Genomic DNA, 16926 nt, shown 5'->3' on the forward strand with positions numbered 1-16926 from the left:
TAAATGAACTTAAATGTGATAGATTACTTGTAAAAATTAAAATTGTGTCGCACACCAAAAATTCCAAGTGACTGCAGTCACTTTCAGTAGTTATTTAGGATAGACTTGATGTTTCCTGCATTTGGGACTTGATAGCAACAGCTCATTCATTCTTCACAGGCTGTGAAATATTAGAGACATTAAAAAGCTGTATTTTACATTTGGGTGATATGTATATCTTAGACGGTGAGATTTAATCCATGACAAAATCATAGGGATTATATTAAATTATATACATTAATCAAACCCTGATATTTCCTTCACTTCAGAAAACCTGACTATGAATATATGTCCAAAAGGTTAAAATGATTTCTTTACTCATATATACAGCAGATAGCCACACTTAGGTAAGGCTTGAGTTTGGTGAAAATAGAGCATGTGACTTCTTATTTCTCAGGATACAGATGCTAGAACAATAGTACTTCTATGTTTTCCTTGCTGTTAGTGACTGCATGTTCACCCACCATGTTCACATGGTCCAGGAGACAAGTACGTCCAGTATTTCATTTGTTTTAGCTTTAAGCTCTGACACAGAGGCTCCTTAAATTTCTTTAAAGACATTGAACTTTTTGCATAATGTGATAAGCCCCTTAAAAATAAAAATCAAGGTGCTGGAGTGGTGGCTCAGTAATTAAAAGCACTTGTTGCTCTTGCAGAGGATGTGGGTTTGGCTCCCATCATCAATATCGTGGTTCACAACCATCCATAACTCCAGTTCTATGGAATTCTACGGAATCCACAAGCACTAGGCACACACAGGTGCGCGCACACACACACACACACACACACACACACACACACACACACACACAAACACACACACACACACACACACACACACACACACACACACACACACACACACACACGTGCGCGCAAGTTCCTTGAGCTTGCTCTGTAGTCAACATATGCTTTGAACTTCTACCCATTTGCCTGTCTCCTACATGCTAGGATTACAGATGTGGGCCAACACCCCCGTCAAACACAACATTTTCTAAACCAGAAGTACCTTCCTAGAACTACATTCATTCAACTCATAAGCTTAGGTTAAAATATTTATTCTCTGCTTTCACTCTGTTGAGTGCAACACAAATATTGTAGCTCTGCATAAAGTGTCCTAGGCACTACACAATCAGTGTCCAAAACCACGGAGCAAACAATACATGGTTTATTTTCTTTCAGGGTTCATACTCAAGAAACTTGGATATAATTGCATATGCTTTGGAAAAAAATTCTCCCCCTGACTGTTACCATGACAAACCTGGAAAGGCAAGTTCCACGTAGAGTAGCTCTAGGCTGTAACACAGAATAGAGGGCAGAGAAGGAATGCTCATTTATATTGTTTCCAAGTGGTAGTGGCATCTACACCTAGAGGATCCAGAGGGGGACACCTGTAGTACAGGTGTGTGCAAGCATTCCCCTGACTCCCATGTACTACAGACCTAGGGTTTATAGCATTCTAGGCAAGCAATGTATCATTCGCCACATCCCCAGCTCAGTACTTTTTGATTAATGGAGGAAGTGAATCTTAAGATGTTTCAGAACTTCATTATACCCCAGCTATGAGTTCTAGAATCACATTTGTTTTTGTTTTTTGTGTTTGTGTTTGTTTGTTTGTTTTTCGAGACAGAGTTTCTCTGTGTAACAGTCCTAGCTGTCCTGGAATTTGCTTTGTAGACCAGGTTGGTCTCAAACTCAGAGATCAGCCTACCTCTGCCTCCCCAGTACTGGGATTAAAGGCATGTGCCACCACATCCTGGCCCAGCTTAGACTCATGATATTTAATAATAAAAATTTTACACAAAGTACAAAATTTTGACTAGGAAATAACTACATGGGGGCCTTCACGTCTTTGTAGCTAACAGCCTAAAAAAGAAAAGGATCGTGGTTGGGTGAAGATGAACACAGGAACAAAGACACTCAAAATGTCAGGAATACCGTGAGGGAAGTTTTTCTACTACTCCAGCATTTACACTAAAAGCTAACACTTGAAATTCGTGTACAAAAATGTCTCAAAGGGTGTAAACATTAGTCTGCATTGGGCAGCAAAAAGAGCCCAGGATTCACCTGGTAAATCACAGGGCCTCTAGTGGGTACAGTTCTCCACGGATCTCCAGCTTCACACATGTGGTTCCTGTGCAGCTGAATAAAGATGAAGCAGGCCTGAGGGAGACTCACAGGGGACAATGGCCCCGTGAGCATCCTCAGCCACAGGCAGAACCAAGGAGACAGCACAGGGGGTGCAGAGACTCATCAGCAGCACTGAGCCCTGGGCTTTGTTGTCAGGGGCTCATCGGTCAGTTTAATTTTGTCCATGTCGTTTTCTTCGATGGGAAAGCTTTGCTGGTTCGCAAGGATGTTTTCCACTAGGAACCGGGTAGCCTCGTCGATGTTTATATTATCCTGTAATGGGAGCACAGAATGGGAAGATCAGTGCAGGCTTTGGCCTCAGAAGTAAATGTTGAGTGCAGTAAGGGAACTAGGGGGACGTGCCAGAGGGCGCTAAGCACACCAGCACACCAGGTAACCTCTTGTCCAATGCTAGTGTCTGTTATGCTGAGAGTTCAAAGCATTTGTTGAATTAATTTGCTATTTATTCTTTGAACATTTCATACATGTATAGAATGAATTTTAGTTATTTCCACTTCCGTAAATCTCTCAGACCCCTCCCTTCCTTCTTCCCCAAAAATCTTCCTCCTGTTTTCATGTCTTTTTCGTGTGTGATTCAGAGTTAATTAGGGTTGTTGCCCCAGCATGAGTGGGAGGTGATTTATTGACACACAGGAAATGTTTTAGTGGTTACACCACTTTTGTAACCCCAAGTGACGTCTTGGAGAACACTGGCCACAGAATAGCCCTTGGCCTGGGTCTTTGTACCATTTCCTTTCTATTAACTTCAGATTTTGCATTCTTGGTGGGAAGAAGATGGGATCACATGTCCTCCAAGTACAGGAGACACATGGATTAAAGTCATTGCTGCCAGGCTTTCCATTGAAAAGTTGCAATTCCACCTTTGGACTTTCTGAATATAAATGGGTAAATATCGTGTTTCTTACACACCTTTCTTCACTAACGTTAGCATCTATTAATTCTCTTCTAAGGCAATTATCACTGTGGTACTGGGAGCTGTCATTTCATTTGCACCAGTCCTTATTTAGTGGTTAGGACTCTACTGTGAGGAAAAATGTTTTCATCATTTGTTTGTGCACATCCTGGGCTGCTATCAGTTTTACACACTAAGCCCATTGTAAGATTTCTTTACTTGGTGATTGTCCTATAATTCTGTAGCATCTACAAGCAGGCCCCTATGCTCTTTGGGATATGTCCACACCGTTTTATGCATGCCTCCTTACTTGCTGGCAACACAGATTATCTCAAGCATGTCTTCACTTTCTGTTTCCATCAGTTGTGAAATCCTGTCTTTCTCTTGGTATCTTCAGTCTGTTTACTTAAAAAACTATATTCACAAACCAGATTGTAAGGGTTAGGAGAGTTCATTCCTTATGTGCTGTTATGGTCTCCAGTCCTCTTGGTTAAGAGAGCTATTAAATACACACACACACACACACACACACACACACACACACACACACACCCCTCATCTACACTGTTTTTATATATTTATAAATATTCATGAAAATAAATGCACACATATGAATACACACATAGATTTGCAAATACGAAACTCTTTACATTAATGTCTCCAACTAAATCCAACACTATGAAATCACCTCCTCCCTTCTTTGTGTACACTTTCTCAGTCAGCAGGACTGTTTGTTTATTGAGGCTGCCTTCACAGTACGGACTGGTGTGAGACTTTTCCTCCCCAAGGTAACTTTAACACAAGCGAGGATCTTCGAATTTCCAAAAGTGACCTTCTGTGCTTGTCATTCCCACCCATTGTCAGTTATTTTTATTGCTGTTGTTGTTGCTATGATAAAACACCATGACCAAGGCAACTTATGGAGGGAAGGACCTATTTGGGCTCACAGGTGGGAGAATATTCAATGTCAGCTCTCATCAGAATGATGGAAGCAAGTGAGGAGGGACCACATACATCACAGGGCAGCCTCTGAGTGGTGAATGATGATAGAGTCTCTGGCTAAAGAAAGTCCCTGGAGGCAGAAGTGAGTGGTCCCAGCATCACACTGTTTTGATTAGTACACCGTCTTATGTTGTCCTTAGTTTTGTGAACAGATAGATAGTTGTGGTAGAAGAGAGATAGATCCCAGAGGTGCTGCCACTGTCATGGGCCAGGGGAAGCCTGGCAGCAGGCAGGCATGGCGACTAGAGCAACTAGCTAAGACTAAGAGATCATACCTTTCTGGGCAGTGGAGGCGCACGCCTTTATTCCCAGCACTTGGGAGGCAGAGGCAGGCGGATCTCTGTGAGTTCGAGGCCAGCCTGGACTACAGAGTGAGTTCCAGGAAAGGTGCAAAACTACACAGAGAAAGAAACCCTGTCTCAAAAAACCGAGAGAGAGAGAGAGAGAGAGAGAGAGAGAGAGAGAGAGAGAGAGAGAGAGAGAGAGAGAGATCATACCTTAAACCATAAGCAGGGAGCAGAGAGAGAAAACTGAGAATGATATGAGACTTGAAGTCTCAGTACTAGTTCCTAGTCATATATTTCCTCTACACCTCCTAAACCTCGCCAAACAGCTCCATCAAATGGATCTATATTCAACGTATGAGCTTCTGGGGATATTCTCCTTCAAACACAGGTCTCTATCAGCGGTTACTCAAAGCTGAGTGGGAACAGAAATCACATATCACAGTGGGATGAGTTGCAAAGTTCCATATCAAAGTCCATTATGTGCCATGAAGGAGAAAGAACTAAATTTGTGACCCCAAAACTATCTTTTGACTATGTATCTATTAGAATCCACACCACTAGAATTCAAGCAAAATCTAGAGGTGAAGTTAGTTGCTGACCGGCCGGAAGTAGATCTATTGGTAATACTCATGTGATACTTAAAGCTTGGATTCATTTCTTTCAAACTTTTAAAGTAAAAACTCATGGTAACGTCACACTCTAGATTCTATACTCTAGAAGACTCTTGAATTGCCACACAGGAAATCTGGTGGAAGGAAACTCTTCTTCTCATATTTGAGGGAAGCACAGAACTGCATGAGAATATTCACTGATAAATATGTCCCCCCTCTCTCTTCTACATAGTATCTTGTCTAAAAATATAATAAAGTCAATCACTTATACAGTCTCAAATTATAGGTCGTATGACAGTCATTTATGAATTTTATAGGTAGATTTTTGTATAAAATTAAAATTTGTTAGCTAGAAGATCAAATAAATCCTCCATGGAATTTTACAGGCAATATGGGAAATTCCTCAACATAGATATGTAGTATGTAGCACACATACTACTCTTCAAAGGGAAGTTAAAGCAAATTGTCCAGCATGCACATGGGGCAGAGAGAAGAACAGTACTAGGAAATTCAGTCTCTCCATGATGCTCTTCCTTCTGTGATTTCCTCCTTCCTGCCAGGGTAAATAACTCCTGCAGGATCTCTGGGCTCCATCTCTCTTCCACCACAACCATCTGTTCACAAAACCAAGGACAACTTAAGACGCTGTATTTATCAAAACAGTGTAATGCTGGGACCACTCACTTCTGCCTCTAGGGACTTTCCTTAGTCAGTGATTCTGTCATCACTCAATACTCAGAGGCTGCCCTATGATGTGAGCGCTCATCACTTGCTTTCTTCATTCTGATGAGTGCTGACATTGAATAATCTCCTACCTTGAAGGTAAGAGTCTAGTAAAGCTAAAAACCACCTGAAAGGGATCCCAGAAACCATCACTCAGGAAGGATATTTGGAGGAACAATGATGCATGCACACACACACACACACACACACACACATGTGCACACACAGTACATACATCTATAGCATGCATATCATAAGCTGGGACAGTATAAAGGATATTCAGTTAAGGAGTGAATGTTTATCATAGAATTTCTCCAAAAGGTCATTATTTTTTATGTATGTCTGAGGGTTATTGAATTCTCTTATTCAACAATTCTGGGGAATACAACCCTCCAGTATAGTGAGTGTACCTCTGATTTTTTTTTTAACCTTAGTTTTCTAGGTTCCACATGGTTAAGCTTTTCAAAATTTATCTTAGTGTTTTTATTTTCTAAAAAAGAAAAAAAAATGCATTTCCCAATGATAGGAGAAAAAAAAGTCCATTCAATTATTCAAGAAGAAGCACACAGTAAATGTTGACATTTTGCTCTTGCTTAGAGCTCTCACAGCTAATCCAGTCTGCTAGTGACTGTTCAGGATGAGTCGGACATACGACATTCATCTTCTAAAAACATTTCCTCGTGTTTTTTGCCTCTTTCAAAAGTCAAAAAGTGTTTGACTTTGACAAAACACCTTATCTCCCATTCACTCCAGTAGCAGGAAAGAAACACCCCGGTTAAGAACTCCAACTTGCAGAAAATGTCACGCAATTTTTGCCCTGCCCGACAGTTCCGCTCGCCTATTCATGGCCCTGTCAACTAGGTTTGAAAGCACTTCTGCTTCAGAGAGGGAGGCTGTCACATATCCAAACTGTGTTTTTTGTTCTGTGCTTGCAAAACTCCTTGCAGAAATCCATCTCTACACTTCACATTCCAGCCCAGCCTGACAAGGGCATCAGAAACAGACCTGTCAGGAAAGCCATCTCACCTTGGCAGAGGTTTCAAACCATCCCGTGAAGCCATGCTCTTTACAGAACTGGTCCATCTGGGAAGGACTTTGGCTGCCATCCTTCTTCTGGTCACATTTGTTAGCCAGGAGGACAGCAGGAATGGGACTGCCATTGGGAAGATGGACTTTACTATCCAGATCACTTTTCCATTTTAAAACTGCCTCAAATGTAGAACTTCTTGAGATGTCAAAGACGACAAATGCTCCAAGAGCTTCCTTGTAGTATACTCGGGTCATGTTGCCAAACCGCTCCTGCCCTAGAAATGAATACAAAAGGAGATTAAAAGTTCATAATGGTGAGGGTCATACTTAGGTGCAGGTGCATGCTCAAAAATCCTAAAAACTATTTTGAGAAACAAGTGTCACTGGAGGGATTAAGGACATTCAGACAGAATAACGACCCGTGGACTTAACGCAAGTGGCTGACAATTTGATTGACAGGAGGAGTTGGTCCTTTGTAGAACACATCTACCATAAACTTCAGGATGCCTGTACTGCAGGCTGCACGGATAACCTTTTCTGCTTTCTCTCCCATTAGTCTAAGAAGAGAGAGGCATGGGGAAAAGCAGAAATGTAGAAGTGGAAGAAGAGACAAGATGAGAATAATCTGAAGTTTACAGAGCACAGATAGGTGATGTGGTAAAAGGCTAGTCAAACACATCAGGACTAGACAGGAGACAAAGTAGCTTGTGATCTCAGTTCATCTTCCCTTTACATCTCTAGCCCATGTCTACCTGCCTTTGACTCAGTACCCATAATTGCTCCCCCCTTAGAAGCAGGCACTGGAAAACGTATGCTTTCCAAACAAGAAGGGGGCACACAGCTGGTTGGATGGGTGTGAGAAGGTTCAATGCACAGTTCTTCAGAGACGATCTTTTGAAAAGAACTGAGCTTCCATTCACGGCTGAACAAATTCTGCTACCCACTATGGTACTGTCTGCACATCCAGACGGGCCTGGAAAGCACGCTGTTACCATCAGCTGCCAAACAAAATTTTCACCTAACAAGGCTACCAATCTTTATCTGATGGATGAAAAGGGAGACAGAAAGATGCATGGTCTGGATCATAGTGACACCCACCAAAGGAGACAAGCCTTCTGACTCCTTCATGTCTATAGGCTTAAGATTCTGAACTATCCTGCAGCTGCCTCGAGAGTTCTTAAGCTCATATATTTAAGCTGTCAAATTACTGACCAGATTCAGAAGGGGAGAATGAGTGACAAACAATCAGAGTCTAAGGTTATCACTTGATCTAAGATGAAGGCACAGTTACAGTCTCTTGTTAAAATAAGGTGAGGAACTTCATCTACATTTTTATTATCGTTTATTTACACAAACACAAAGCTACCCCAGACTGCAAATACCCTTTCTCCTCCCAATTCTATCATGTCATTAAATTTTAAATATTGCTTTGCCTTATGGCCCCTCCTATGTCCAAGCATTTGAGTTTCATTACAACAATGGTCATATGTTGGGATCTGTCATGGTCATATTTTATTGGTAAGATAAATCTGATTTTAGTTTATTTGTGTAGTTCATTTGATAGTAATGCTGACATTTATGGAAACTTAGCGTTGTACCTTTCTCTATCAATGTACATTGAACAATTACATGGCTATGTTCACTCATGCAAGGTCATCAAGTCTTCAGAAAAGATTAGATGCATTAAAGTTGTTTGCATTTCAACTTCTACTAGTGAGCCTAAAGGAACCCACTGTTATGAACTTTAATTATTGAACACGAAAGAGCTGTAGCAACAAGTAACTAGCCCCCACTAAGATAGTCTTAGGAAAGCTGGAAGGATTAACATTTTAGGGTACTTTCATAGTTCTCAGTCTGACCATCCTTTGCATTTCAAAAAGATAAGGTGCCAAATTAGTGACAGAATGGATAACTGCATGTTCCAAAGAGCTGCTAAGCTTTCATAACTCTTGCTTTCTTTTTTTAGTCAACCTCCTGAAAATCCCAAATAATTTTTCTGTTAATCATAACCCGTGGTATTAAAAGATGTACTCATTTGCCCTTTCGGGTAACTCATACAAAACCAGAAATACCTATGATAAGGAATTTTGGGGGAAGATATGTTGGCTTAGGAATGTCAGACAGATTCTCTGAGATGTCAGGACTAGGAGGAAATTCTCCCCGACAGACCTCACATCAGAAACTGTACTACAAAACAAACCAACAAACAAAAGCCCTGTATGTTAAGTGAAAAAATGTCAGTTATACAATCAAGCAAATGAAAAGGAACTGACTGGGGGGATCAAATGTCAACCACTTACCAACTAGTGAAGACTTGCATCCAGAGTAAGTTTGGAAAAAGGACTCTCAGGAAAGAAGAGAAAACACCCAGGTTAACAAAGTCATGAAAACATCAGAGCACATGAGTTACCAGAAGGCAGACAACACTGGCCCATGCTGGAGTCTTTACCTAAGAAGCAGCTGGGTAAGGGAGGAAGCCTGTCCTCAGTAGTTAGGAAGGGGGTTGAGGAGGTTTTGCTTCCTGTAGATTGTGCATGTTCAGAGTTAAAGCTTGTGCTGATAGGAGAATCAATCAGAAGCTAGGGGTCCGCCATCCTAATAGGTGTGTTAAACAAGTGCAGACTAGTTCGGGGGGAGTGAGGGTGGGGGAGACTCTGTGTAACAGCAACTTCTTTGAGCAGTGCTGAAAGAGACATTACAGGTCGAAACTAGGAGACAGGTGCAAGCATCCAGTTAGTTCAGCTCACTTATTTTACTGATGAGAGAAAGGAGTCCCAAGGAGATACTCAAATTCCCTGGGTTGACTGTACTACTGTACCATCCGATCTGTTCACCCAGACGTTTGCTGGAACAGACGAATGTCTGCTTGTGTCTTGTGTGGAGGAAGATTCTTATTAGTACCAGTAGCCAAGAGTGACTTCCTCCTGTGGTGGTATTGTGTTCCCCAAAATATTGTGCACCCTAATAAACTTATCTGTGGAAAGAGACAGAACAGTCACTAGATACAAAGGCTAGAAAATGGTGTGGCACTCACACCTTTAATCCTAGCACTTCAGAGGTAGAAATCCCTCTGGATCTCTGTGAGTTCAAGGCCACATTGGAAACAGCCAGGCATGGTGACACACGCCTTTAACCCCAGGGAGTGGTGGTAGAAAGCAGAAAGGTATATAAGGTGTGAGGATCAGAAACTAGAAGCATTTGGCTGGTTAAGCTTTCAGGCTTCTAGCAGCACAGTTCAGCTGAGAGCCATTCGGATATGAGGACACAGAGGCTTCCAGTCTGAGGAAACAAGACCAGCTGAGAAGTTGGCCAGGTGAGGCTAGCTGTGGCTTGTTCTGTCTCTCTGATCTTCCAGAATTCACCCCAATACCTGGTCCAGGTTTGAACTTATTAATAAAAGCTTTGTAAGATTCCTGCTACATCCTCCAGCACAGTACAGTGCTGCTACAGGGTCCTCCATCCCCCATACACACATTCCTAGTCATCTCGTGCCTTACTGCAGTAGCTGAGGGAAGATCCCCTGTTGCAGAGTGCACCAGTCACTGATATGAGCGGTAGCCTTTGTCACCTGCATTGCGGCTGACAGACTGACAGCACATTTTCAATGACTCTCCAAATGTTTTGTCTCTCAAACAATGTGCTACTGCCTCAGGAGGAAGGCATGTTGATTATAACTTGAAATTCTGGCAAGCATGAAGGATGAGAAGGGGAAGTGTCGAGAGAGAGAGAGAGAGAGAGAGAGAGAGAGAGAGGGAGAGAGAGAGAGAGAGAGAGAGAGAGAGAGAGAGAGAGAGAGAGAGAGAGAGAGGGAGAGAGAGAGAGAGAGAGAGAGAGAGAGAGAGAGAGAGAGAGAGAGATGCAGGCTCCAAAATATCATAAAGCTCTTACATATGCAAATGCACCAATCTTAAAGTACGCAAGTTAGCAAAGGATAAAAATATTGATCTTGCTATTTGGAGTTAATGACACTGAGGAGGATCACACAGCAAAACCAGTGTTTTTCCAGGAATAAATATTCCCAGTTGGCTAGAAAAATACACAAAATCTTTCATCTTACCTCTTTAAAACAAATGAAAATCTTAACAATGAATTCATTTCCCTCAGATTTAATAAACAAAATACCACATTCTGCTGTTACCAGAAGCACAATTCACAGAAACTGGTTTTTGGGATTTCCATCATGGCTTTTGCTTGAGTTTTTCCTCTCTATATATCCCTCTTGATAATCCAAATGTTTCTAGTAATATTAGTAGAAATTCAAAATACAAATTTAATAACAAAACCCAAGAGAAATAGAATAAAATGGTGCTTAGTTTCTCCACTTTCAGATACTCACCTCTTTCCCACCCACTGCAAGTTAACACAAGTTACCCATTGACCTCTCAAGGTGACTCGGAAGAAATGTCCAGTTTCTAATTAGTAAATGGAAGGTCTCCTAAAGAAAATCCTTAAATCTCATGGTGCATTTCAGAGATAAAGTACTGTCAACAAGCAATCTCCAATCATAGATTATAAGAGGATCATTATCTATGAAAATAAAAATATCTTGCTAACTCGTATTCACATTCAGAATAGCTGTAAAAGATTATGCCATTGTTTCTAAACTTTAAAATAAATGTATTCAAGAGAAACAAAAAGTATCCTGTCTCTACATGTAAATTGCTCTTGTGTCCACAAACTGGCCTCCACCAGAGACTCCTGAGATGGCCATATAGAGGATGAGGATGGCCCCATGGCACTTCTATGGTTGTGCTGTGAATCTGGGAAAGGAAGCCAAGAACATGGAAGGTGTGAGTGCGAGGGAACATGGAGGCCAGGCAGGCTGTCTGATTAAGTGGTAAGCTCCTAGAGTGTAGTGAGAATGTGGGTGTGTTGCCAGGGTGCCACAGAGCCCAAGATAGAACAATGCTTCTCAGCTTTAGTATAAATCAGAATCACCCATAGCGTTTGATAGGTGACAACCTTCCAAGTGCTTTGAACTCTGAATTGGCAGGTATGAAAGATGGCTAATTGTTAGCCCCAACTTCCCTTTACAGAGTATTTTGGAGCAAGCTCCATGCCCGCTTTAAAACATGAGCCTTATATCTCTGAACTGCCCTTGCATGAAGGCATGCCCATTTTACTGGACCACTGAAGCAAATAACACAGTCTTGGAATAAGTGAGTGGTAGCAAGCCAGCTTTTGTCTATGAAGACTATGGTACTCTGCATCGGTTCTGGAATGCCTCATCCCAGACTTATGTGTGAAAGAAGTAACTCTTTGCTAAACCAGGCTGGATGAACACAGTTGTCAGATGAAGCCGAGTCTCCCGACACAGCAGATGCTAATGAATCTGCATGTGTTACTGATGGTGGATGCTAAGGCCCCTGTGGGTCTGATGAGAGATACTCCAGAGAATCACAATAGGAACCCCAACATACTCAGGATAATCTTAAGAAGCAATCACAAGCTATGGTAGATAATGTGTAAACAAACAGACAGAATCCAGTGGTGGGGGAAATGGGGTAAGAGGGAATCCAGGCTGTCAGTTAAATGACCAATAGAAACTGTAAAGCTACATCTTTGCTATCCACTTATTTATTTATTTATTTTCCAGCTTTGTCTCAGAAAGGAGCCACCCCGTGCCTGGCTTGCTGGGTCAAAGGGGAAAAGGCTTTTGATAAGAACACTTGGATGAAATCTAAAACATGTTTCCTTGATCTCTGGTCCCACTATTCAGAAGAAATCTCCCATGTTTAGATAAAAACAGAAAATTATGTATGGAAAACTTATAAAAAGCAGGTGGTCAGTATAATGTATACACAATGAATACAATTTCTTCAAGAACATATTTGAAAATAACACTTCATTCCTGTACTACGTGGCTCACAGGCTTCATCAGTGATTATTAAACAGAGACCAGGCAAACATCTACAACTACTGCTTTGATTTTTTTTTTTTAGGGTGTGTGCTTGTAGCCATGTACCAATGAAACAGCTTATCACATGCAGAAATGTCCATAGTTAGGAAGTCTTTCAAGGATGGGGCCAATCAAAACCTGCTTACTGTGGAATCTCTGAACTTTATAAGTAAAGAAACACAAAGACTGGAAATGTTGGAATGACGGTAGGAAGAAGTGGTAATTGTTATGAGTCTACAATATGAGGTACATGCTCTAAATTTAGGTTCCTTCAATGCAACGAGAAACACTTTGTTGAGGCCTGTACCAGCAAGTTACTGTGGTCCTTAATTTGAAGGGTTTACATGAACCTGTTTGGCTACCTTCACAGAAAGCATTCAGTAATTCTTGCCTATCATCCTTCTCAAAGCTTTTCTGATGGTTGGTATTATTTTTTTTTTTTTATGGCCCTGTCCACCTTTACAGCCTCCAGAACAACAGTATCGAAAAGGAACTAGCAGTTGAGTCATGTCATGTGACTGGCTCCTCCTTTTGTTTTGCAATCAGGGAATAGTTTTATTTTTTCAGAATTCAGTATGAGTCAATGTTGCAATCATACATGGAATATGCTTAGCCTTGGGGAAGTGTTTTGGCATGGTCTTCATTATACAACTTTTCCTGCATTCAAATGGTATGAGCTAAGCAGAATTCACTAGTAACTCAAATGTTCAAATCAATCATAGTTGTCTGTAGTTCTACAAATTCCAGGCCAAATCCAAGTTATCTGCATATTAAGACATCTTGTTATCTGCATATTAAGACACCATGCCCTAAACTCTGACTCTGTGAAAAGACTAACAGTGTCTGGTTACCACATGTGCTGACTCATCTTAATCAACTTGACACACAAACTAGTTATCTCAAAGGAGGGAACCTCAACTGAGAAAATGCCTCCATAAGGTAGGGCTGTAAGGCATTTTCTTAATTAGTGATTGATGAGGGAGGGCCCATTGCATTGTGGGTAGTGCCATCCCTGGGCTAGTGGTCATGGGTTCTACAAGAAAACAGACTGAGCAAGCCCTGATGAACAAGCCAGGAAGCAGCACCCCTCCATGGCCTCTGCAGCACCTTCTGCCTCCAGGTTCCTACCCAGTGTGAGTTCTTGTCCTGACTTTCTTCAGTGATGAACAATGCTGTAGAAGTGTAAGCTGAATAAACCCTTTCCTCCCCAACATGCATTTTGGTCACGATGTTTTATCACAGCAATAGGAATCCTAACTAAGACACCTAGTAAGTTTTCTAGTTGTTATTTGGAGTTATGTATGTGCTGAACACTACAAGAGTTCCTGTTGAAAGCAGCAGCTAACATCAGTGATCCCTCCTGGAGTTTATAAAATGTTTCTTTCTTTGCCAGGAAAGCTCCAGCTTCAGATTTTGGCAAGAGTGCAAGGATGACATCATTATGGCAGGCAGATGGGCTATGTCTCCCTCCTGGCTATGGTGTCAGTTCAAGAAGAACGAAGCTGGGTGGGCTGGTACATTCTTGGAGTTGCAACAGTAGGGAGGCTGAGAGAGAGGGATCTAGAGTTGGAGGCTAGCTTGGGCTACATAGTGAGGAAAAAAAGTGAGGAGGGCATGCAAAGACCTCTATAGAGGTGATGTAGAAAGAAAACCTTCTTCTTCTTCTTCTTCTTCTTCTTCTTCTTCTTCTTCTTCTTCTTCTTCTTCTTCTTCTTCTTCTTCTCCTCCTCCTCCTCCTCCTCCTCCTCCTCCTCCTCCTCCTCCTCCTCCTCCTCCTCCTTCTTCTTCTTCTTCTTCTTCTTCCTCTTCTCCTTCTCCTCCTCCTTCTCCTTCTTCTCTCCCCCTTCCCCGCCCCCATACAGGATTTCTCTGTGTAGCCTTAGCTGTCCTGGAACTCACTCTGTAGACCAGTCTAGCTTTGAACTCACGGATCTGGCTGCCTCTGAATCCCAAGTGCTGGGATTAAAGGAATCCAGAACTCCTGCTTTTGTTTCCTCAAGTCTCCAGACATCATCTAATACTTAGTATCAACACTAATTTACATAGAGTAAAAGAAACCCCATTCTAATAGGGGTTTCAAACCACTTCTGTGAAAGCTGCACTGGATATCCCTATTGGTCACCATCACAGGCTAAGGCAACCTTCAGGAGGTAAGAAGTTGTCAAGAAGCAATAGAATGTTCGTTCGTGTTCTGGGCAGTAGCCTAAAGTGATTCACATGAAGCCTCTGGCATAAGAAGATGGATGACATTTGAAATGGACTTTCAGCTGTTTCTGGTTTTGTTAACAAACAAACAAAAAAAGTGGAGCCCAAGGCCAAATCACTTTCTGAGAGATTGGTATCCATGTGCATAAACGTATCTTCTCATCTAAGTTTGACTCTGCTCTTGAGCAAATGAGTGTACAGTTTATAATTCTTTAATACTTTTTCATCTGGGGTGGCTATGAGAGAACAGAGTACTTACTACCTGGCAGACAGAAGCTGTGTGTCCCTCCACTCTGCCAGCTGTGTAGCCACACCCTCCAGGGACTTCAGAGTGTGTGCTTCCTGGTAAGGATGATGGCAAGGTGTTCTCCAGTTTTAAACAAGCTCCTATTGAAATGCTTCCTGGCAGACAGAGCTTCGGAACTTGCAATGACTGAACAGGGTAAACTTTGCTACCATTATCATTAAAGACCCATAGGACACCTCCCACACCAGCGAGAACACAGGTCAGGGTAGCAAGGGGTCTCACAAAGACAATGCAACAATTGAAAGCAAAAGGAAGCAATCCGGTGTTTGTGGGATGGGGAAGTGCCCAAGGGACGGCAAGATTATTGCTTTAGGGAGGGGCAGGCAGCGGGAAAGTTTCAAAACTTTCCCAGCCCTTCTCTGGGGTCACCAAGCCTCCCAAGTTTGAGGAATTTCAGGAATGGAGTTTCCCCTCACAAAGGCTTGGCTGGGCTCCAGGGTTTTGTTTTGCTTTTTCCACCCATAACTCCAACCCTTCTTAGTAAATTATAAGCATGTCTGTCATTACTCAGAGGTAAAATTTCTTGGCTCACGGAGAGAGAAAACCCTTACATCAGCGGGGCACAGACCCAAGACAGAGGAGAGAGAACGTGGTGGAAAGTAATGAGGTTTTGTTGGTTTTTGTTGTACCATCAACACAGTGGTCCCCAACCTTCCCAATGCTGCGACCCTTTAATGCAGTTCCTCATGCTGTGGTGACCCCCAACCACACAATTATTCTCGTTGCCACTTCATAGCTGTTAATTTTTCTACGGTTATGAATCATAATGTAAATATCTGTGTTTTCCCGATGGTCTTGGGCGATCCACAGGAGTCTTTTGACCTCCAGGTTGAGAACCGCTGTACTAACCAGGAGTGGAACTTCAGTAGGATAGGGGACAGGCCTCCCCAAGCCGACTTTCCGGGACCCTTTCAGCCCCTCCAGGCGCCACTGATCTTCCCCTTCCATATGTCCACTTCTAAAAGCGCACCGCGAGGAGCTGAGGCAGGGAAAAGAAAAGAGAGGGACCAGGAGGCAGAGAGGAGCGAGAGTCGGCTGGCTGGCACAGGGACGCTGCCCGCTTGCTTACCCGCGATGTCCCACAGCTGCAGGCGCACGAGCGTCCTGCTGTCCCAGTTGAGGACCTTGAGGGCGAAGTCCACGCCGATGGTGGCCCGGTAGTGCTGGGAGAAGAGCTGGTGCACATAGCGCTTGATGATGCTGGTCTTGCCCACCCCGAGCTCCCCGATGACCAGCACCTTAAAGAGGTGCTCGCGGGTCTCGGGCGCCGTGGTGGCGGCCGTCGTCCCCGGGTGCCCGAACCCCTCGCCCGCCATGGGCACTGCGGCCGTGGAAACCTTCCCCCAGGCTGTCAGGGCAGATCCTTCCTCCGCGCACCCGGCGGCGACGCTAGTCACGCGAGTCACCGGACCCGGAACCGACCGCGCGCAGCCAGGCCCCGGAGAGTCTGGCTGCACCCTGCGCCGGGCGAGCCCGGTCCGGGAACTTCCTCTTCCCGCGGGACCCCCTCGTGGTCCGCGGCGCCCCCTGCTGGCCTCAGACCGCATGGGGAGCCGCGAGGGCAGTGCTTGGCACTGAGCCCACGCCTTTGATTTCCAGTAAGTGGAACATGAAAGGCAGGTGATTGAACTTCGCAAAAGACTAAGGCTGGGTCGAATGATACATCTAGTTTTAATGTGTAAGGAAGTCGCACGCTGCTTTCGATAATGACCGAAGTTTACATCGTCAGCAACGGAGCGCGAGCACTCCCTGTTCTCCACACCTTAGCCAACACTTACTAT

General features: G+C 43.2%; 1 protein-coding gene across 1 annotated transcript; it reads right to left on the reverse strand.

Annotated features, from left to right (window-relative positions):
• Positions 1-1185: 1185 nt before the first annotated feature.
• Rab32 (RAB32, member RAS oncogene family) lies at positions 1186-16658 on the reverse strand. Its single transcript, XM_052751015.1, has 3 exons — positions 16215-16658; positions 6732-7009; positions 1186-2442 (listed from the first exon to the last, which is right to left on the reverse strand). Exons 1-3 carry the CDS (start codon positions 16459-16461, stop codon positions 2293-2295), a joined length of 675 nt encoding a protein of 224 aa, XP_052606975.1. The 5' UTR covers positions 16462-16658; the 3' UTR covers positions 1186-2292.
• Between the last annotated feature and the right edge of the window lie 268 nt (positions 16659-16926).

This window comes from Peromyscus californicus, unplaced genomic scaffold (genome assembly GCF_007827085.1).
Source record: "Peromyscus californicus insignis strain IS unplaced genomic scaffold, ASM782708v3 Scaffold_22__1_contigs__length_63687245, whole genome shotgun sequence".
NCBI classification, from domain to species: Eukaryota; Metazoa; Chordata; class Mammalia; order Rodentia; family Cricetidae; genus Peromyscus; species Peromyscus californicus.